The sequence below is a fragment of the Zootoca vivipara genome, chromosome 1 (assembly GCF_963506605.1).
Source record: "Zootoca vivipara chromosome 1, rZooViv1.1, whole genome shotgun sequence".
NCBI classification, from domain to species: Eukaryota; Metazoa; Chordata; class Lepidosauria; order Squamata; family Lacertidae; genus Zootoca; species Zootoca vivipara.
The window spans coordinates 56074507-56098920 of NC_083276.1; the positions used below are offsets into that span (position 1 = coordinate 56074507).

At 42.1% G+C, this 24414-nt stretch overlaps 1 protein-coding gene across 2 annotated transcripts in view; it reads right to left on the reverse strand.

Annotated features, from left to right (window-relative positions):
- The window catches only part of PDHX (pyruvate dehydrogenase complex component X), a 101222-nt gene that overhangs the window by 24951 nt on the left and 51857 nt on the right, over window positions 1-24414 (reverse strand). The window contains exon 11 of one of the 2 annotated variants that reach the window (XM_035116426.2): window positions 23432-23544. The exons of the other annotated variant lie outside the window; for it this stretch is intronic. Within the exon in view, the coding sequence (XP_034972317.1) occupies window positions 23432-23544 (113 nt within the window). The remainder of the gene's footprint in view (window positions 1-23431; window positions 23545-24414) is intronic. 2 annotated transcript variants of the gene reach the window in all.

Genomic DNA, 24414 nt, shown 5'->3' on the forward strand with positions numbered 1-24414 from the left:
TTGGATTCCCAGACCTCTCTGTGCTTCTTTCTCATCCTGCCTTCAGCCAGCGCACCAAGATGGTTCTGGCCTTTGCAGGACCTTTTCAAGTTCTCTCCCTTCTCACACCACCTCTAGATTTCAAAAGGACACAGTTTTTTTTCTGTGTGACATCATGCCCCCTCCCCAGAACCTTGGCAACCTCCCACTCTGTCTACGCAGAGAATCTCATGCTCTGTTGATGTTTTTCATTAATGTGTTAATGACTTGCTTCTAGCACCTTTTGTCATTCTTAGCGACTTCCATTCCAGGTGAGGCCCTGGCCTGGCATTTTCTCTTTAATAAATTATACTGTTTATTTATTTCTAACATTCGCTAACTCCAGTAGATATGTATGCCCTTGCACCCCAAAATTCTGTTACCCCAGATCTTTAGCAGTAGTTCAATTTTAGCTAAAACTAGGGTTGTTGAGCTTTTTTTTTTAATAAAGAGCCCGCCCCCAATGATGCCATTTTTACACCCAAGACATATCAGGAATTTTCCTGATGTATGGCAAGCCTAGCTAAAACATCAAGTCACAGGATGTGCTAAGAACAGCTGCTGATTAATCATCACACCACTGGTTTCAAAGAACCAGGTTCTGCTTTCCAGTGGCCCACGAGTATCAATGAACCAAAGAAGTCAAGCAGATAACATATCACTTCCTTTTTCTAGTCACAGAACTCAGAGAATGTTTGTTTAAAATAAACAATATAGCTAGCAACAGTATCTAAGGGTGACAAATAGCACATAACGTGGTGGAACAGCTAACTAGTCAAACATGCAAAATGATCATGATTTTAAAAAAGAAGGAAAACCCCAAAGATACGTGGGTAGCTTATGAGCAATGAAAAGTCTGTCTTAATACTACTTCATTCTCTCTCCCTCCCTCCCCTTTAAATCATTCCATATGTCCTTCTTTCTACTTGATCCTGCTAGTTAGGGGGGGGCATTTCATAAGAAGCAACAGCCAATAGCCAGAGAAAGATACTCAATGGAAAGTGAATGCTTCTGATGAAGGCTTACAATCCAGAGAATGAATTCCATTTCTTGAAGAAGTCCTCCATGCCTTGATCTGTTTGCATGGCAGGACTGCCCTAGATTTTTTTTGATTTTTTTTAAAGTCTTAATCCGTTCTTAATTATGTATATTATGCTTTAGTCTATTTCTGTACTCCTCTTTTTATTCTGGTTTATTGTATTTAGTAGTTTTGTATTTTCATTTCCAGATGGTGTTGGTTTTTAATTGAGATCACAAGCCTCTTTGTGGAGGAAATTCTTCTAAAAGCAGGATATAAATGTTTACAGTAAATAAACACATGGGGTAGAATTCAACGTCATGCTGATAGGATTGTTCCGTCAGCACAAGCATTTCACCTTGCTGGATGGAATGATCTTCCCCCTTCTCTACCCACATGCACTGTTCTTAGGGTTTTCCCAATACCTTGCCCCAGCCGTGCCGATTTGAGGAGGCATGTGGGGAGGAAAAGGTTTGCCAAGTCCCATGGTGCTAGTGGGACTCAATGTGCAGGTTCCCACTAGTGCAACTGTTTATTTGAATCCATCCCTTGGGAGTCATGAGGTATCCTTAAGATGTGCCCTTAAGATGAGGTACCCTTAAGGGGGTGCCACAGGGTTCTGTCTTGGGCCCAGTCTTATTCAACATCTTTATCAATGACTTGGATGATGGGCTTGAGGGCATCCTGAGCAAGTTTGCAGATGACACCAAATTGGGAGGGGTGGCTAATACCCCAGAGGACAGGATCACACTTCAAAATGACCTTAACAGATTAGAGAACTGGGCCAAAGCAAACAAGATGAATTTTAACAGGGAGAAATGTAAAGTACTATACTTGGGCAAAAAAAAATGAAAGGCACAAATACAGGATGGGTGACACCTGGCTTGAGAGCAGTACATGTGAAAAGGATCTAGGAGTCTTGGTAGACCACAAACTTGACATGAGTTAACAGCGTGATATAGCAGCTAAAAAAGCCAATACAATTCTGGACTGCATCAATAGGAGTATAGCATCTAGAGCAAGGGAAGTAATAGTACCACTGTATTCTGCTCTGGTCAGACCTCACCTGGAGTACTGTGTCCAGTTCTGGACACCACAGTTCAAGAAGGATACTGACAAGCTGGAACGTGTCCAGAGGAGGGCAACCAAAATGGTCAAAGGCCTGGAAACAATGCCTTAGGAACGGCTTAGGGAGCTGGGCATGTTTAGCCTGGAGAAGAGAAGGTTAAGGGGTGATATGATAGCCATGTTCAAATATATAAAAGGATGCCATATAGAGGAGGGAGAAAGAATGTTTTCTGCTGCTCCAGAGAAGTGGACACGGAGTAATGGATTCAAACTACAAGAAAGAAGATTCCACCTAAACATTAGGAAGAACTTCCTGACAGTAAGAGCTGTTCGGCAGTGGAATTTGCTGCCAAGGAGTGTGGTGGCGTCTCCTTCTTTGGAGGTCTTTAAGCAGAGGCTTGACAGCCATCTGTCAGGAATGCTTTGATGGTGTTTCCTGCTTGGCAGGGGGTTGGACTGGATGGCCCTTGTGGTCTCTTCCAACTCTATGATTCTATGTGCTTTTGAGAGCTTGTTCCATATATACAACGTGCAAAACTGTATTAATCCCAAACTGTGTTAACCTTCCACTGGGCCCTTCTGCGTACACACCATACATTTAAAGCACATCGTTTTGCCCCAAAGAATCTTGGGAACTGTTGTTCACCCACCACAGAGCAACCATTCCCAGCACCCTTAACAAACTACAGTTCCCAGGATTCTTTGGGGAACATACTTTACATGTGCTTTAAATGTATGCTGTGTATGCAACCTGAGTCACAAAAGAAGGTGGGAGTTAAACCGCTTTATAGATCAGGCATAACAATAATTAGGTCATTATTGTGGGAGTTATTTCTCCCACCACTGGGCTCAGTGTATATTTCCCTTCCCATTCCACTACTGCGCTCATTGTGCTTGCTGGTTTTCTGGCTGGAACCTGGGACAGGATGTGTTGCCAATTTCTGTTGTATATTGTGGAGGCCTGGGAAGTCCTCTGGCTACTGCTTGGGCTCTGCAAACCTGGAAAGAAAATTTAGTTCAGGTGTTTCTCTTGGATAGCACATAAGAAAAACATCCATGTTGACTGGCCCAATCACTCATGGAGGCCCAGGAAGGAAAATGCCATTATCAAATGAACAAAAAAAACCTCCCTGAAAGCCATAATTAGAGGTGTCAAGCGGTGAAAGCTTGCAGCTTTAACTGAAGCTCACATGCTGGTTACCCATAAATGAAACAAAAGAATGCTTTACCCAAGGGAAAAGAGAAAATGAAAGTAATAATGTAAGAAATACCTAAAATAAAAGAGGAAGAAGAATTAATGCCCAAGAATGAAAGAAACGATAAGGAGAAAAGGGGGCAGAGAGAAATAAACGAGAACCTCAAAGAGAAATGTACATGACGAAGACAGAGGAGAGCAAGAGAAAGAAAAGGAAAGGAAAATGAGAGCAGATTAAATGGTGCACTTTGACAAGGCAATGCCCACCTCCTCAGTAATGCATTTTCTTCCCCCGATTTCCTTCCTTCTGGTTTTATGAGCAATAATTAAGGTTCTCCATCTTTCCTCCAGCCTGGGCTTTAATTAGCTGTCTGGACCAACTCCAGGCAGGCTATCCAAGTCCCCACAGCACTTGTTATTGTAAATAGGATTAACTCTTTGGTCTCTGATGGCCCCCAAAAAACTACTGGGTAACGTGCCAGTACACTAAATTGGCCTGTGTTGTTTCTCATAAAACAGGAACAAGCAACTCCTGGCATGGGGGCTTATTTCAGCCCAGTCCGGCGCCTTTCTCTCTAGTCTCAAGTATAACCAATCCCAAATCCGCCTTTATTAACTGCTTTCTCTTATGTGGGCAGAGACACAGGCAAAGGACTCACTTTAGCTTCATTTTCCCTAGCGTGAATAGGAACAGAGCTTTGGAAGAATTATGTAATGTACAGTGATAATAATGAACAACAACAACAACAACAACACCTCCCCCCCTTATTTACTTTTGGTACTTTTAGACCTCTGTTCCTCTAGCCATTCAGGATGGAGTACATGGCTGTTTTCTGCCTGCCTGCTTCTCCCTTCCCACTGTATGTAGACTCCCATTACAGACCAAGATAGACAAAATGGGATATACAAAATGGGGGCCCGTTGCTACGATGTCTACGGGCCAATTTAAGTGCTGGTGATTATGCTGGGGGAGGAGGGTAAAGAACCTGTTTTGTACAAGTGATTGGCTCAAGTGCAGAATAAGACAGGTCCGTGCAAAAGCTTTTCAAGTGTCAGGAAAGAGGAGCCCTTTGAACGGGACTAGTTCCACATGAAATCTCAGTTGCTCTAGCTGACCCTTTGACCTTGGCTCAATTTAAAATATGGCTCTTGTTAAAAGTTAACATGCGGAAATGCAGTGCACATCCCCACACACTGTCAAAGCAGAAATCACATGTTCAGAGCAGACTGTTCTTCAGGCATTTGGAGCAGAAATAGCATTTTATTCTTGTACCAGCAGCACCTTTTATTTCTGCAAGGTATTTCCCATTGTTTTCAAATACTGTAAAGAAAGTGTGGGCCACTTTCAAACCCTTGAGTGTCTCTTAAGAAACATATTCTCTGGGTTAGACAGTCTGAGGGCTTCCACCTATTTCTCTCCACTACCAGACAGAGCAATCTTGCAGAAAGCACAGCTGTTAGACCGCCCACTAATAAATTACCCAGGCACCTGAATTGTGGAAACATTTCTAAATGAACAGCAGCAATGCATGTGAACAGAACGTAAACAATTGGCGCCACATAGAAGGGGGTAGAAGGGGGTTTCCGTCACTGAACTGAAGAGCTGTTGGGGTTCAATAAGAATGGCATAAAGAATCTGTAGACCAGGAATCAAATAAGAGCATATCAGAGGTGCAACAATTTCCGCCTTATACTTATTATTCTCTCTCTTTTTGTTATTAAATCCTCATTTGTTTAATTCTCATGAATTAAATCACCTGCATCTCTCAGACTTTCTCTATCTTCCCCACATTATTGGGGATGTGTGTTATTGTCTAGGTGTATATAAATTTTATGAAATGAATGAATGAATAAAGCATTGTTATAGAAGGAAGAAGGAAGCTAATGGATCCAATGCTGATGAATCTAAGAACCAGATATGGTTGATTCAATTTCTCTCTTCTAAGCACGTAAGAGCCCTCCTGGATCTGGCTAAAGGCCCATCTAATCCAACATCCTGTCCTCACAGTGGCCAACCAGCAGTCTATGAGAAGCTCACAGATAGGACTTGAGCACTCTTCCCATTGGCTCCTAAAGTAGAGGCAGAATATCGTTATCATGGCTAGTAGCCTTTGAAAGCCAACTCCTTCATAACTTTGACTTTACCCCTTCAAGTTGGTGGCCATCGCTACATCTCATGAACCCAACTATGCACTGTGTGGCAAAGTTCTGCTCTGTCCTGAATCTCCCATGTTCCAACATTCAGCTTTGTTGTATGTTCCTGAGTTCTAGTGCTGTGAGAGATAGAGAAACATTTCCTTTAATCGCACTGCATAATCTTATATGTCTCTGTCATGACCTCCCCAACTCACCATTTTTCTAAGCTGAAAAGCTTAGCCTGTTTAGCTTTTCCTCATGGGGCAGTTGCCCCACCCCTTTGATCATTTTGGTTGTCCTTTTCTGAACCTTCTCTACAATCTCCTTTCTGGGGTGAGGTGAGGTAACCAGAACTATAAAATCACACCGTTGCTTTATATAACAGCTTTATAACAGGTAGGTAGCCGTGTTGGTCTGAGTCGAAGCAAAATAAAAAAAATTGTATCTGAATGTGTGTATCTGAAGAAGTGTGCATGCACACGAAAGCTCATACCAAAATAAAAACTTAGTTGGTCTTTAAGGTGCTACTGAAGGAAGCTTTATAACACTGGCTGTTTTATTTCCCATCCCTTTCATAATGATCCTTAACATTCAAATTCACAATCTTTACAGCTGAGCCATCCACAACCACCACAAGATCTCAGCCACACCATTGAATGTATAAGTGAAATTAAGACTTTTTTTTAACCCCATGTGCGTCACTTTACACTTGCTTGCACTGAATTACATCTACCATTTTACTGCCCATCCACCCAGTTTGGAGAAATCGTTTTGCAGTTCCTTCTGTTTTGATAACACTGAACAATTTAGCGTCATCAGCAAATGTCACTGCTCACTCTTCTCTAGATCACTAATGAACAAGTCAAAAAGCACACGTGCTAGTATTGATCCTTGGGGGACTCTACTTTCCACATCTCTTCGTGGCAAGACTGCCCATAACTATCTGCTTCCTGTTCAGTAGGGTGCCCAGATACGAAGAGCCAGGTGCCTGAACTGTTGCAAAAGAAATCTCAGTGGAGAGAGCTGCTGCATAATTACTGAAGGAATGGGAATCCTGTCCTTTGTACCTGGTCACACAAAATTTCCAATAAATTTGGCAAAATAAATACATTTATATTTGTTAGCAGCAGGCAGGGTTTTTTTCCCAGCCAGAACTCAGTTCCAGCACCTCTCAGGTGGGAGCCATTGCTATTCTAAGAGAACAAGGGAGGTCTTCATGGTGAGCACCTCTTTTTCTAGAAAAAATAGAACTATCGGCAGCTAAGAAATGACTACTATAAAACTGGAAACACCGTTTAATACACCATACAGCCAAACTTCGGTTGTGGAATGTAATCTGTTCCGGATGCCCGTTCAGCTTCCGAAATGTTCAGCAACCAAGGCGTGGCTTCCAATTGGCTGCAGGAGCTTCCTGCACTCAAGAAGAAGCCACATCGGATGTTTGGCTTCCAAAAAAAAATGTTCGAAAACTGGAACACTTACTTCTGGGTTTTCGGTGTTCGGGAGCCAAAGCGTTCCAAAACGGAGGTTTTTGGGAGCCAAGGTTTGATTGTATGTGGCTTCTCAGTCCCAGAATAACACAAATCTCGATAAAGTTGCAATGCTGATTTTATGTTTCTATTTTAAGTCCCTGAAGGATTGCCCTAGAATCTGCGGGGAGCGAGGAGTTTGCCTCTCTTCCTTGTTTTTGCCTTAAGGGCAAACCAATTTTTTAACAGGCTTCACCGTAAATTATGCATCTCTTAGAAACCTGAGCTTTGTGTACAGTAAATTCAACTGCATATATTTGAGTGAAGCCAAAAGCAGCAGCGTAATCCATCTGAATGCCAGGGGAGTGACTCTGCTTAAAAGTCTGCCAGATTAATTATAAGCAATGGCATTAAGTGCATAAATGTGCCGTAGCAAGTTAACAATTTTCTTAAAGCTCAGGGGGTTGGGACCCTTCGGTTGCCAAGCCCATTCATGACCTACTCAGTGATGACACAGCTTCTTTCACAATTTCTGATTATTAAAATTATTAGTGGACTTGCATATTGTATACCAGTCTTCCCCGACCGGTTGCCTTTCAAACATTTTAGTCTAAAATGCCCGTCATCCCTGGCCATTGGCCATGCTTGCTGAGGCTGATGAGAGTTGTAGCCCAAAACATCTGAAGGGCACCAGGTTGGGGAAGGCTGCTATATATCCTAACAGGGATGGCTAACTGGAATTCTATAGGCTAGCACCCAAAGCAAATGTTTACTCCTGGTAGCTCTAGTGCATTTTGATCAAGATATGGTAGAAATTTTGCCCTGTTCAACTTACAAAGCAAAGGAAATTGTACTCAAGAGAGAGGGGGGGGTTTCCACACTTGTCATCTATCTCATTGGGATCTGAATGTAATACTGCACACCCACAATTAGGAATATATGGAAATATCCTCAGTTGTGAAACTGTTATTTTTATATGGCTCAAATTTACCCCTTAAGGAATCAAATTATGTATCAAATTAGATTTCTGATCCCCAGACCACTGGATGTTTGGCTAGATGTGCCTTTGGCCCAACCCAGCCGGCTCTTCTTACATTCTTAACTAGTGTGATGTTGAATATTTCTCCTGTGGTTTTTTTTTTTCTGACCATGTTCTCACCATGTACCCAGAAAAAAGAAACACATTCAATAATGATCAAAAGGGAGAGAAAGTTTCAGCTAAATTCTCATAGCTGGGGTGGAGGGTTTTTGTTATTGCTAAGATTACCTTACTCTTTAGGTGGCTAAGGTGTTTGAGAGTGCCCCTTCTTTCATTCCACAAATAATCTTGCCAGTAGTCTGCACTCTGCAGCCTTCCTTAGGTGCCCACGCTTCAATTAAAACCCAAGGGAAGATACCTTGGGGCACTTTATTCTCATATGACTTTTTCAGATCAGAAAGTGTGGGCAGCAAAGGGCCTTCAGAGTTGTTCACTGGAAAGAAAGGCACACACGCCACTCCCACAGCTGCCTCACAATAAGAGAAACTTGAAACCTCACACCCACTCAGAAAATTTTTAACAATTCTAAAGGTCCCTGAGAATAAAGCAGTTTTTTTTTTACAGGAGAAGGAAACTTTGGGGAAATGGGAGGACAGAATTCAGCACAGCACTATTATTATTATTTATTATTTATAATAATATAAATACCCCGGGTGGCACTGTGGGTTAAACCACTGAGCCTAGGGCTTGCTGATCAGAAGGTCGGCGGTTCAAATCCCTGTGACGGGGTGAGCTCCCGTTGCTCGGTCCCAGCTCCTGCCAACCTAGCAGTTCGAAAGCATGTCAAAATGCAAGTAGATAAATAGGAACCGCTACAACGGGAAGGCAAACGGCGTTTCCATGTGCTGCTCTGGTTTTCTAGAAGCGGCTTTGTCATGCTGGCCACATGACCTGGAAGCTGTACGCCGGCTTCCTCGGCCAATAATGCAAGATGAGCGCGCAACCCCAGAGTCGGTCATGACTGGACCTAATAGTCAGGGGTCCCTTTACCTTTACCCTGCCCATCTGGCTGGGTTTCCCCCACCACTCTGGGCGGCTTCCAACAAATACCAAAATACATTAAAATATCACAGATTAAAAACTTCCCTAAACAGGGCTGCCTTTAGGTGTTTTCTAAATGTCAGGTAGTTGTTTATCTCCTTGACCTCCGATGGAAGGGCATTCCACAGGGCGGGCGCCACTACCGAGAAGGCCCTCTGTCTGATTCCCTGTAGCTTTGCTTCTCGCAGTGAGAGAACCACCAGAAGGCCCTCGGCGCTGGATCTCAGTGTCCGGGCTGAGCAATGCGGGTGGAGACACTCCTTCAGGTATATAGGGCCGAGGCCGTTTAGGGCTTTAAAGGTCAGCACCAACACTTTGAATTGTGCTTGGAAACGTACTAATCTATGCAATCCCTCAGCCGCATTAGAACACAAGTATTCTTGAGAAAATCACTCAGCTTAACACACAAGATGTGTTCAAGTGTCCACCTGAACATGTAAAAGGTTAAACTGAGGACAAAGCAAGGACAAATACACAGATAGCTGATCAGAAACCCTGATGAGTATACAAGATTGTTGCTTTTCCAACATGCTATCTCTCTAATTCCAATTTTACCAGAGCCAGTATCTCCATTCTCCTGACTAGGGCAGCCATTCCCAAACAAATTCTCCTGACTAACCAGTCCAATCCAGACAGATTCTGACTGATACATACATTTTAGGAGACCTTTTCATTATACTTGAGATAAAAATGATATCATCATCGTCATCATCATGCACCTACTTACCACTTCAAAGTGATCCAGTCTTCAAAGACTGGACATCGTAGGAATTTGTGGTTCTTTGAGCCAGTTCTCATTAAACAAGCAAGATCATTTCCCTCATGCAAGAGAGGATCCAGGATGTTCAATGTTTTACTGGTGATTAAATGACTACTGGCATTTAATGATGGTATATACAAGGTAGAGAGCTAACTGATATATCAAGGGTCTCATTGGTTGGAAAGAGACCTGGAAAAGGGGAGACAGAAGCTTCATAAACCCCTCCCCTACTCAGCTCCCCTGTTGCCTTAGCCATACCTTCAAATTGTGCCAATTAGACCACTTGCCCTCTGTACTCATCAGGCTGATACACATGAATTTTCCTGGGCCAAACTCTGGTACTTGGTGCAAGTGCCATCTGTGGTCAGAAGTCCCAGATTTCTTAGTGCATCAGCTGCAGGCAGTCTTAAATAATAATGACTTGAGTACTGGGCCATGCTCTGATAACTTCAACATTGGGTTTCCGTAACATACTGTCAGGGACTCTCTGCTGATACTCAAACCAAGCCACTCCACATAGTTGTTGAAGAAGACCCATGTCCCACCCAGCAGCAAGCAAAGTCTTGTTGCCCCAGCATTTGGGACAACATGAGAACACAGCAAGGGAGCAAAGATGGCTGTGAGGTGCTGCCTCTTCTGGTCAAAGGCCCAGATGTCGCACTAGACAGGGATGAGGTTCCTGGCAAGACTTCAGGAATAAGGGGACAGTGATGGCAGCCCCAGAGTTCTTTCGGAAGTCCTGAGAGCTATAAAAAGAGAGCATGGGTATGCAAAGAAGGATACAAGGTGACTATGTCCCCCCAGGAGGAACTGGCAGCATGTCACACAAACACACATTTCAAATTGGGTTTGAAGAGTTTTCAGAAACTGAAGCTGGTTCAGAACACAGCAACCAGGTTTCAGCTGGTGTCGGCCAAAACATGGATCATGAAAGCAAGCTTTCCCATCATCCATCGCAGCATCCGGAGGGTAGTAAGTTGGGGAAGGCTATCTTAAAGCACAAACTATTAACTGCCCAATGGTCTGGGCCATGAAAACGTTAAGGCAGCCCTGTTTAGGGAGGCTTTTAATGTTTAATAGATTATTGTGTTTTATTTTTCTGTTGGAAGCCGCCAGAGTGGCTGGGGAAACCCAGCCAGATGGGCGGGGTATAAATAATAAATTATTATTATTGTTGTTGTTGTTATTATTATTGACTCGTGCGACGAAAGTACCCCTTTCTACTACTAAAATGCGACACAGGAATCCAGAGGTGGAGCCGCCCACACTCTTCTCCCACCGCCTCCAAATAAACCCCTTTATTCTTGTGGGTTTATAAGTAAAGAGACTCTCCTTCCAGCTCATGTGGCCTGTTATAAAAAAAAAAACCTCTAGGCTGTTTGATAGAATAACCTCCTGCCACCAGTAAAGGGTCTCTCCCAGCTTGATTCCCCCTACTGCAAAAGTTTGCCCTTTCCACGCTGGCAACTTGTTGACACCCCAGGTTATCTTTCTAAGCCTCCTCAGTGTTACTCTAAGACACAAACTTTTGCCTCTTTTCCTGAGGTAAGTTTTGTCCTCTAATGAGTTACCACTTCTGTGGGTCCCGATACCTTGCTGGAAAAATACTGACGATACTTCTTGGAATAAAAGAGAAGAATTTTATTAACCTTAGAACATAGTTGTTTCTTTAACGTTTCATGTGTTTATAAGCTGCATTTCGGTTGTAGATGATCTCTGTTAAACATTTAACATCGAGCCTTCCTAAACCTCATCTAGATCCCCACTATCCTGGCCTCTCAACTTTCTTCTTCACACCTACCCACCCCCACTCCCTCTTCTCAACTGACAAAACCGCTGCTCCCTCCTTTTAAACTGGGAACAGTCCCACCCCCACCAGAATGTTATGTCAGTCAGGCTGGAGGTGGATTAACTCTTTTCCAGCCAGGTAGGAATAAATATTTCAAAACCATGTCAATCCGTTACAACTCGCTCTTCCCACTGGTCTTCTGCAGGGTGCTCTCTCCCTGTTCAGGTGATAGCAATAGAAAGCTATTACTGCAGTGAAGACGTTGGAATAATTTACAAAAGGAAGAGCAGCAGCTTTTACCACAGAGGTTGCATCAATATTAGTCACATTGGGAATCCGCAGGAAGGTTCCTGTGATATTTTCATCACAGCTAGATTAATCATTATGGAAAATAGAGTAGAGCCCAAACTGAGCTGTGGCTCTGCTGTTGTATAATATTATGAGAATGGCTCCCTCAGGTTTGCAGCTTGACATGCTTCTGAAACCAGCTCTGTTACATGATGCTCAGATATAGGGATATGTCAGCTTTGGTTTCTCTCAATTCCTAATTGTTCCAACCTTTAGGTCTCTCTATATTGCCACTGTTGTTTGGAAGAATAAGAAAAAGGGGGGGGGGCATGAAAAGTCAGCAGCATTTTTGTGCAAATCTCTCCGAAAATACACATTTTTCTATGCATTTTTGACTGATACACACATTTTTGCAAAAACATTTACCGATAGCTGTTGTTGTTTCAACATACAGTTTGCAAATGTACGTTTGTACACCACACACCAAGGCAACAAGCTTCATTTAATAACCTCGTGAACAAAGCTTGAAGCTTAGATTCCAAATAGAGATTGTGCTGCCTTGTGACTTCCTTCTGCGTAGACCACATCTAAGTGCCTTCTTGGTAGTCTGTAGTGTAATGGTGTATGACAGTTAGATGAGGATGACACACAGCAAAAGGAAGAAAGCAAGAGGAAATGCAGTTTTTGTTAGTGCTGAAAGGATCTTCTTTTTATTAAATGTTCAGTATTAAAGGCTTCGTTGTTTTCCATCAAGTCAGGCTGAATAACTCCTGGCTGACATCCCAGACACAAGTTTTTCTGGGTTGGATACATGAGTGATGCCAGCCCTGGCACAAGAATCATTTATCTCCACCCCTGCTGAGCAAGGATGCAGTCAATAGAGCCCATCTAAGAGATCCAAAGCCCCCATTGTGTTGCAAACCAACTGGAGTTGGAGAATTAAGGTTACTGTGAGAACTCTAACCTTTAGAGAAAATGACACAGGCTTCCAGAGGTCCTTGATCTCAAAGCTTGCTTACATTGGGAAGCAATAGAGACCAAGGCCAACCTTTCAAATGCTGACATGCAGCTAACTCTGCCATCATGGACCCGTGTCAAATTAGTTAAGTTCACAGTTGTGTGGTGTGCTCTTCGAGGTGATCACTGGAAGGATGCAGATAAGTATAGCAGTTGTTTCCCAGTGGCATTTTAATGCTCCTTGTGTAGTTGCATTGAGAGGGAGGGTCCAGAAGCTTACCTCTTGCTGAACAGAACAGTGCCGGGTTAGGTTAGTGGTGGAGTAGAAATCATTCAAATCCTAGTGGAAACTCTACTGTTTAATGTTTAATAGATTACTGTGTTTTATTTTTCTGTTGGAAGCCGCCCAGCCAGATGGGCGGGGCATAAATAATAAATTATTATTATTAATTATTATTATTATTACTGTGAAGAAAAGGGTCAATTTTCCATGAGTCCAGATGGTGCAGATGTCATCTGTTTATCCCAAGTACAAGAGAGGTATCCGGGAATAGCATCTGAGGAAGTCAGCCATAAAATAATTTGGCACACTGTGTGAAAACTGGGAAGGTTAAATTCCCCCACCCCACTCCCTGACTAAGGGCCTGTACTTTAGCAATTGTAGGGTAAGCAAAAAACAAAAACAACCCCCCCCCCCAATCAACTCAGCTTTGGTTGTGATTTCACAGGCATTCAGATTTCTGGCTGTCACACAGCTGTTAACTGTGGAGAGTCTTTAATGAAAACTAAATTTGTTTCTTTGATTAAATTATTTATTAAGCTTATTAGTCACTTGTCACCTAGAAGGTCTCCACTGAAAAACATACACAAATACATTATACCATAGAAAAAGGGGGTGGGGAGAATCATATTAAACATTAAAATTTAACCCCCCCCCCCCCGTAATAAGCAATAGAGAATATTGGCAGCATGCTAACAATAAAACAAAAATATACTCCCACCCATTAACCATCTGATTAAAAAATAAAAAACACCAGCACCCCTCTGCTTCCTAGCTCAGAAATTTGCCTTGTCATCCTATGCCGCAGAGTTGAAGGCGTCACTGTACAAGTACTGTTCTCTTGCAAAAAGAAAAGAAAAAGCATTAAACATGTACAAGCCTATCTTATTTTTCTTAATCATTTCTATCTGGGGTGAGGCTATTTGTTATGGAGATCAGTTTTGCTATTATTGCTAAACATTTGTTTCTTTCTGGGTGAGGATTAGACCTACAGCAGTTTGGTAGGTTTATAATCCTCATAGGTCTTTTGTGGAAAGACTTGAACAGCTAATGATTCCAGTATGGAACTCTGGTATGCTGCCTGCTTTTATTAGCAACAGTGTGATAGGCTGAACACTTTTTTTCGGAATGTGCAGAGGAAAGGATAATGTTTATTAGAAATAAGGCAACAAACATGTTTGTTATTAACATTTTTCTGTTTTATTAATGAGATCTGTCACTGCAGGTCCTTCTGATTTATGGTAGAGCTAAGAATAATATAAGCTGGCACAGGAGATGGCTAGCGGGTAGGCAGTTTTCTCAACTCACATTGCAGCAATTGCGCTGCTATGCTGTGGCAGAGGCAGTTGCTGAGACACCTTCCTTTGCTGCCACTGCACTGATGGAGCTATTGGGAGTGAATCAAATGGGCAGGAGAACCATGACAGTCTGCATCTAGAAGTGGAATCATTGGGCATTCGGTGATGGTTTGGCACCTGCTTTGCAGGGAGCAGGAATCACTTGTATTGGACTCATCTTGGGATGACCAGCTTTGGAATCAAACTGGGACCTGTTTTGTATTTGCTTGTTCAGTCATACATACCAGCTTTCTCCAACCCAAGGCCACCCAGAAGTTTTGGACTACAATTCCCATCAGCCCCAGTGAGCATGGCTAATGCTCAGGGCTGATGGGAGCTGCAGTCCACAGCATCTGGAGGGTGTCACATTGTCTACCCCTGCTCTAGGCCCTCCCTTTCCCATGTTTACTTCCTGAAATGCAGGAGGTGAGCACATTGGACAACGGCAGCTTTTGCAGCAAGCCACAGAAGATTTAGAGACAAGTATACAAGTACTTAAACAGTTCTAAACAACTCAGTGCAAGCAGTTCTTCTGTTCTACCACACAAGATTGTCCATCAAGATTGCCATCTCGTACAGGAAATTTATATTAAAATGAATCTAAAAATAGCATGAAGATGACCCAATAGCCTATTTGGCTTTATGTATTTATTCTGAAACCAATACTTTTTTTTAGCGCATCATTGAGTCTAATTTAGTGTATCATGTCCACTTAATCACATTTTTTTTCTAGTTAAGACAAGCATGTGCTTAATGTAACCATCTGCCTGGATGACTCACTCTTACAGTAACCTGGCATTTCTGCTAGGGAAGTTCCTGGCTTAAAATTGCATTTGATAATATTTTTCTGCAACTACTTGGGAGAACCTTGCCAGCTCTTATGTATAGAATTACAAGTCAGCATTTTCTCCATCTCAGAATCTCATTTTTAAAACCTTCGGAACCATAGTGACTAATACCAGGGATGGAATCAAATTTAATGCAAAGTGCAGATTAAAAGAAGCTTGCTTCCCTGGTGTTTCTGCTCTGTGAAAACCAGGTTTGCTGCCTCAAACACATTTTAAACCTAATCGGAGAAGGAATCCCAGCCCACAGCCTTTGCTTTCTCATACTGGGTTCAAGGGTTTTCATTAGCGGGAGCAAAACAATTTGAATGGATTAACTAAGGCACATACAAGAGGCATGTTTCACATTAAAAAGGTAATGCTTCTATTTTCCTATAGGACGTTACTGTTGAATGAAGTCAGTGTGCCTTCTGGATATTTTCAAATGTCATTCCATGCTGTTTATCTGTCTTTGAGCTTTAATTACAGAAATAAAAAAATAGGCAAGAAATCTCTTTCACAGCTAGGTGACAGAAATCCTAAAACACTCTTGCATATAAGAGCTCTCATACAATACATATGGATGGCTTAAATCAGGCAAACCAAAGTACTGACCGAGAAAACAAAAGGGGCATAGAGGTGCTTAACTTTGGCTGGATCATGCCTAGCTTTAGTAAGCATTATCGCTATCGAGATATATATTTACCAGTTCAGGAAGTTCTCTGGCTGCTGTGAGAGGGGATTATTAGTGGGGGTGGGGATGGGAGGAGGAGACTGGCTTCACTACCTGCATGCAGGAAACTGGTTCTAAGAGATGGAAGCCAAAACAAACATGGCGTGCACTGCAGAAGCAGGACCTACTATGCACTGTGCTCTGCTGGTAGTCCTTCCAGAGGCAATGCTAGGGGTGATGCAACAAGAAGTTATGATGAAGAATGGGAGTGGCATCCCTCTTCAATTCTCACCTCCCCACCAAAGCTGATCTGATCAATTGTGTGTGTATATACAGTGGTACCTTGGTTCTCAAACGTAATCCGTTCTGGAAGTCCGTTCCAAAACCAAAGCGTTCCAAAACCAAGGTGCGCTTTCCCATAGAAAGTAATGCAAAATAGATTAATCTGTTCCAGACTTTTAAAAACAACCCCTAAAACAGCAATTTAACATGAATTATACTATCTAATGTGACCACCGATCCATAAATGAAAGCAATAAACAATGTACTGCAGTCACACAATCAATCAATCAATAGCTGAACTGGGTTCCACACAGTCACAAAAACAAAAAACAGCCACAAAAACAAAAATGCAAAACAAATAGCAAAAACAGACCTCAGCGTAACACTCAAAACGGAAGTGTGGTACTCAAATCGGAAGCATAACACCCAAAACGGAGCACGTTCGGCTTCCGAAAAAAGTTCGCAAACCAAAACACTTACTTCCGGGTTTGCAGTGTTTGAGTTCCAAGTTGTTCAAGTACCAAGGCGTTTGAGAACCAAGGTACAGTACAACTGTATATATAAAATCCTGAACTTCCAAGTGTCAAATACTCAGTCGCCCCAACAGAAAACAATACGAATCAGCTTCACAGCTGCAAAACCTGCTATCATCTCCTCCCCTACAAAATGGTAACACAACATTTCTTTATAGTCATTTGTGTATGAAGAGTTTTTGCAAGTCTCTCTTACAATTCTGTGGACTAGCTGGACCTTTGTGTCTCTTGACACTATTAAGCAGCGCAAATAACACATACACTTTTTTTTTTTTGAAAAAAGGATTTTGGTTTGGGTGTGTGTGTCCATTACGGGACACATTATCCTCTGATCTCCCATATTTCCCTTCCTTCTCCCTCCCACATATGTAGCACTCCCTCCCCTCATGTTCTGTCATGCTACTCATCATTCCTGCAAGAGCTTTCCACTGAAGAGGACTGTCAGATCAAAACCAAGTTAATACCTGTCGGATGAACAAGTCAGTATTTGTCGTAGTAACCTACTCCACAGGGTTGTTGCAAGGATAAATTGGGGGGGGGAACCATACCTGGAATGAAAATATGATCTAAGAGATAAATGTGAAATATACACTATAGTGCAATATACACAATAGTAATGCCATACTATTATTGCACATTGAACATTTGTGGCCTACTACTTAATTTTAGAAGCCTGAAACCAAGGGCTTTGCCAATCAGTTGAAATAAAGCTTGTGCAATTCAGCTTCTACTCCTCTGTACTTCTGCTTTGGGGCCCTCGTCACAGGTTTAGCCACAACAGGACAGCAACGGCAGAATTTGTCTTATTTGTAGCTCTCAAAGAAATAGATTTTTTTAAGGATCTAGACCAGCCTTTCCCAATCTGGTGACTCCAGATGTTTTGACTACACCTCCCATCAGCTTAGCCAGCATGTAGAATGTTCAGGGATAAGGGGAGCTATAGTTGAGATAGTAGGAGGGCACCAGATTGAGTATGGTTGGTCTTCTAGACCATAAGACCTGGTAATTCTGCAGCCTTCCAGCCTTCCTTTCATCATGCAAGTGCCCCCAGGGCAGGGTGCATCAAATATAAAATCCGACACAAACACAGCAAAACACTAAAATGGTTGAAAAGAGCACCCCTTTCCCTGCCAACTTCCTTCTTGCCAACAACAAACAACCCCTCCTGTTCCTAGGACCCTGGGTAATGCTTTCCCTCTACTCTCACTACGGTTTCCTCAGCTCTCCGAATGTTCAGACCATTTCATGTCACCCACTTCTGCCAACTTGCCTCTTGGCCAGATTCCCTAGAACTTCTGTCTTCCCACGCACATCAGAGTGTACAGGCCGTCCTGGCCTGAAGCACTTTGAGGTTTCTTTAAAGCCTGTTCCTCCTCTGAATATTCCAACAGCTTTAAGTGCCTGGACAGCTGGAATGTTGTCACCTGCTCCAGCTAATAACCGCTAATAACCCGTCAGAAGCTTCATTGCCACAAGCGCAATGCAATTTGGCTACGCTTATTGCTTACTTCTGGTGTTCCGCTCTCGGTTTGCAAAGCTGCCATGTGTTTTTCTGCCTTTGTCAGGAGCCTTAACCGGTTTGAATTTTGCAGCTGAGAAATGTGCAGAGTGTATAGTCACCTCCACGACTATTGCCTTTGTATGTCAACTGCACCGAACATTCGGACTTGACTGAAGCATTTATTTCTGTAATACTTCCTTGTGGGCAACGCTTCAGACTTCTGACGGTTGTGTCCGTGTGTGTAAGATACACAGAATAGATGCCACCCTCCTCCTTATCACCCCCTTCCCCTTTTATGTCTGCTATTGGGTTAAATGTGTTGCTGAAACAGGAAGCATGGTGGAGTGGAAAATCTGCGCACATGTCAGACTGTTTAGGCTGACTCACAAACTGAGTAGGAAGCCGTAACCAAATACCAAAAAACAGTGTGGTGAAAATGGACTAGAAAAAGACCAAGCAGAGAAAATGACAAAGAACCAAACTCATCTTTTCCTTAAAAACAACAACACGAAAGTAAAAAAACAAACAAACATCACAGCACCTTATGGACTAACAAAATTATTATGGCATAAGCTTTCATGGACTCTAGTCAACGGCATCAGAAGCATGAAGTAGGCTGAAGTTCAAGAAAGCTTATGCCATAATGTACTTAGTACACTTACATGTTAGTTTTTGCACCATTTCATACAGTACTGCCATGCACTGGCTGTTGGTGATATTATTGGTGACAACATGCAGTTGCACTGGAATGTTTATCATAGGTCTTTAATTGCTATGTTGTAACAACTGATTTTTTATTACGGCTTTAAAATGTTATCGTGTTCATATAATCATGTCGAGTTATTTGTTGCGCTGTTGTGTTTTGATTTGGTATTTGTAATGCTGTATTGATTTGCAATTTTGTTCTGCTGTGAGCTACTTTGAGCATGTTTATATGGGGAAATGGCATGCAAATTTATATAAAATAATAAATGAATTTGTTGGTCTTTAAGGTGCCGTAAGACGTTTTGTTGTTTTTTGCTGCAACAGATTAACATGATTATTAACAGATTAACTCTGGAAACTTAGAAAAGTAAAGGCTTGGTCCACTCATTCATAACATAGATCTTACTGGGATAGTTAAGCACATGTTTAGATTTCCCCCAATAGCTCAGGGGTAGAGACTTGCTTTGTAGGCAAAGGTTCATGGTGTCTTCAGGTATGGCTGTGAACTAGGTAGACAGTAGTGAACTAGGTAGACTAATGGTCTAATTTGATATAAGGCTGCTTTCCAAGTTCCCCTTGTGACTGAACCTACAGCACAATCCTATGTTGATTCAGAAGTATCACTGAGTTCAGTTGAGCTTATTCTCAAGTAAGTGTGCAAAGGATTCATAGTCTTTAAAAAGTGTTTACACTTGTGTGCCCTAGTAATACCCTATGCCTTATTTTCGGGGTATGGCTTATATTCCTCGAATGCTTAAAAATCATGCTATGGCTTATTTTATGGGTATGTCTTAAAATATGAGAAACAGGGTATATTTGGCTACAGAGAGGAGCAACCATTCTGTGTTCCTGTATTTGCTAATGAATTACAAAGATATGCCATAGGAGCACAACAAAAATAAGCTACTTATTTTGCTTTAGGACTGAAAAATTAATTTAATACAAATTAGACACACACTGAAGGATGAAGCTAAACCAGCCTAGTGCCACTCAGTAAATGATATTGTGCAGCTAAAATAATCCCCCCTTCTCCACCAGACAGGAACCTAGCCTTTGGACAAGAAGGTGCCAGTGATAATTCTATTTATATTGTTAAGTTTGCTGATACACCCCAGATACATGCTACAATCTAATTAAAGATGATTTACGTGCAAGATTACAAAGGTTGAGCAGCTGCAGAGGAAAATAAACAGCATGATAGTGGAGAACAAATGGGAAACACATACAAAATCATACAATACAGCTTGGCTGTGCTTTTTTTGATACGAAGAATGGGATGATTCAAAAACACAGCTGTAAAAAATGTGACGAGTTCAGTAATTATGTATCATATGTACTATTGTAGTTGTTCATTTCTATAGCATCAAATGCACATGACATTTTCCAGGGGTTCAATAGGTCTCTGTACCATTGGACTTGCAATCTAAAATTGGACACAGAGAAACAATAAAGGAAGCTGAAGTAGTCCATGGAAGCTAGGCTGAAGATGGGAAAGATACACAATTATTATTTCAATTATGACTACTTCAACTTAGTTACAATAGGTATTGGAACTAGAGGGTTGTTCCAAAGGCTTCCTGGGGAAAAGCAAAAGTACAGATATCCACAAGTGTGTCACAAGACCACAAACCATGCTCATTTTTTATTTCTATGCTGCTTGATTGTTGTAAAACCTCTAAGTGGTTTACAAGAACACATTTCCTTCTATTATTCTATTTCCTTCCATAAATCCATTGTTAGCATCCTTGATGTTAGCATTGTTAGTATCCTTGATACTGTGAGAGGCAGTGGAAGACAGGAGTGCCTGGTGTGCTATGGTCCATGGGGTCACGAAGAGTCGGACATGACTAAACAACAGACAAGTATCCTTGAGTCTTCGGGTAAAGGAATGCTGGACCATACAACCAAATATATACACAGGTTTGAGGACAACTGTGAGGCCTTTAGAGACCTGCACCCTATTTATGCAGATTGGCAAAACATTGTACTGTACTGCAACTTGAAAAACATTACCAGTATTGCCAGAAGGAAAATAGTTGGGACAGGAAAAAGGGGGTGATAAAGCAGAACCAACGAAGATTAAATGATAAAAGTGCTACGTGTTGGCGATCCATAAACCAAGTAAGAGGGACAAGAAAAGCAAAATGGACTTAACGGTCTTCCAATACAAGTTTATTGAAAGAGCATGCCGAGGATCAAATACGTGCGGTGACTTGATATTTCAACTGACTTTTCATTCCAAAAACCTGCTACGGCCTCTTGACGGAGTCTCTGTTCTTCTGGCACTCTTTATCAAGAACCTTCATTTCAGTGTTACATTGAAGAGTGTGACTGGAGGGGGAAATTTGTTCAGCTCCACCCGCAAGATGCGTCAAGCCTAACACACAATAGGTAGTTATGTCTGCCTTAACCACGTGTCTCCGCAGTCTCCTTTCATGAGAGCTTTTTACCCTAGCCCCACCCACCCAGGTGTGGTTACTAATATACTTAGCTCACCAGCAATGAGACTGCCCTCCCTTTCTGTCACAATTAAAATAATTTGATTAGCCACGGTCAATTTTATAGACTTGAAATGAAGACGAACTTGGAAAAAGTGACTCAGAATTCAGGTTGCAATCAATCAGAGGGATGGGAACCAAGGCTGAAAGCTTTTGTCAGCTATGCAAGAGGCTATGAGTAAGTCACAGAAATTCCTGCCCCCTTAGATTCAGCATAAAACCATCTCACAAAATCATCTTTGAGGTTGAAGAGCCACCATGAGGTCATTTTCTTGCTCAATATTGGACTCTGCCATTAAAAAAAGGGCATATGAACACTCTAGAACAGAGGTCAGCAACCTTTTTCAGCTGTGGGCCGGTGCACCATCCCTCAGACCATGTAGTGGGCCGGACTATATTTTGAAGAAAAAAAATGAACGAATTCCTATGCCCCACAAATAACCCAGAGATGCATTTTAAATAAAAGGACACGTTCTACTCATGTAAAAACACCACAAATAACCCAGAGATGCTTTTTAAATATAAGGACACGTTCTACTCATGTAAAAACACGCTGATTCCCAGACCGTCCGCGGACTGGATTTAGAAGGCGATTGGGCCGCATCCGGCCCACGGGCCTTAGGTTGACTATCTCTGCTCTAGAACTAGCAAAAGGAAGGGAGCAGGTGAGAATCTCTTCCCCTTTGCTGAATCAAAAAGCATTCTTGCAAGAGGAAGCTAGCATTGGATCTCAAGTCTTTTTTTTTAATCAGGCAATTTTAGGCTGAGAGTAATTTCAGAAAAAAAGAAATATTTTCTGAAGGCAGACTTGTATTCTTCATGGGTGCTCACCAATGGCTAAAGGGATTTAGCCAGAATTTACATGCTGGTCTTAGCTGCCAAGTATCCCGTTTTTTTGCGGGAAACCCCTGGATTTAAATCTGTTTCCCACTGTTCTCCCGAACGGAGAAAAATCCCGGAAATCCCCCAGATTTCCTACCTGCCAGGGAGCCTCCATTTTGGGTGCCGCTCTTCCCATGTGTGGGCACCGGAAATTGGGCAGAGCAGCACTGGAGGTCACTTCTACGCAAGATGGTCGCCGGGCATGCGTAGAAGTGACTTCCGGTGCCGCTCTGCCCGCTTTCCGGTGTGCACACATGGGAAGAGCAGCCCCGGAAGTTGCTTCTACGCACCTTCCGGTGCCACGCCGCTGCTGATCCCGCATTTTTCAGCGGGAGACTTGGCAGGTATGGTGCTGGCCAGAGACAAAAGTCTTTTCAGTTGAACTCAGACATAAATCAGCTCAGGTCTGCTCAAAGTTCACCTGATCCCTCATAGTCACTTGCTTCTATAGACAACCTACATTTATTATTTATTTTATTTAACAAAACTTTCAAACTGCTTTATTGGATGTAGACTCCTAAGTGGTTTACATAGATCCCACATGTGTCCAAGACAGATCCCAAAATTTTAAGCGATGTGAACTAAAGTCATTTCTGGACCCCTCTGGGATTAGGGACCCTGTAGCTTAAGCTTCATTAGTTTCATAGTAGACACAACCCCTGATCTGGACTGTGGCTAAAGCAGTACAGGCTTTTAGAACTCAGGACTCCCAAAGAGCTTAGTGTCATGCAGGTGGCAGAGAACTCTTGGTTCTCTTTCCCTGCCCCTCACTTTGATTAGAGGTTGAGAGTGTACTTTCTTCTCTATTTCTTCCAACAGTAGGAACCACAAGTTACTGGAACAGGTGTGCTCAATTAAGCCAGCACCTCAAGTTTTTGTCTTGTTATTTTCCACGATGCCAAATGAACCTTGAACTTTTTATTTTATTTTTATAAAGTTATGAGTGTGTTCTAATAGGGCATTTTCTTGCAAAACTGAATAAAGGCAAAAGTAGAGCACCGCAACCCCAGAGTCGTTCGGGACTGGAATTAACTGTCAGGGATCCCTTTACCTTTAGATGTCCTTCTAATACTGAGTGACAGCTGAGTGATAACCAACATCTTCTAACACCAATGATCCTGTCCTTTTACAGTCGTACCTTGGTTGTCAAATGCCTTGGTACTCATACATTTCGGCTCTCGAACGATCGAATCCTGGAAGTGAGTGTTCCGGTTTTTGAACGTTCTTTTGGAAGCTGAAATCTGCCCAATCCTGGAATTTGTATTAGCAAAAATGTGGAAAACTATTCAGAAATTCAGAAAAAGACTTAAGCAACAACAACAAAAAATACCCTTTTTGGTTTATTTTTCTCCCAGCAGCTCCCCGCCCCCCATGAATCATGGATAACATCATTTCTGGAAGTTATCTTTATGTGCTGAACATTAGCTGTTATCATTCTACACAGCTCACATTCATCTTACAATGACCTCATTACAACAACTTGTCTAAAGCTACCTGGTGAGATTCATCGCTTAATCAGCTTTCTTCAAGAACTGTAGTCATTGTGACGGCACATCCTCTGATTAACACAGTAATGCATATATTTGATTGCAACTCAGCACTGGCCTACACAATCAACAGAATGAGGTGGGAGAATGGACTGAACTGCTTCAGACTTCACTTGCAAGATAAATTTTCTGTGTTTACTGGTGAGAGGAATAAATAAATGTTAACACAGCAGGAAGAAAGGTTCTATCTCAATCCACAACCTACTGTGATAATTTTCTGAATGCAGAGCATTTTTTTTTGCACCTTAAAACATTTCAAAATGTGACAATTTAAATGGATTAACTTCAGGTAAGGCATGTTTGTAAGATCTACAGCCGGAGATGTATTCAAAGCCAGGCACTGTGCACAAACATGAGGGTACTCACTTGCTATGACGTCCAACTGCATGCATTCTGGGTACTGTATGGTATCCTAATATCCTGGGCGCACTATTCCCCACCTTTCTTCCCTCATGCACAACTAACTGAAGCACAATGATACAAGTTACAAGCTTATAATGACATTGTGAGTGAAAACTTCTTAAAAAGTCTTTTTCGTTTGTTTAAAAATAGGTCTTGCCTTTCATGAAAGGAG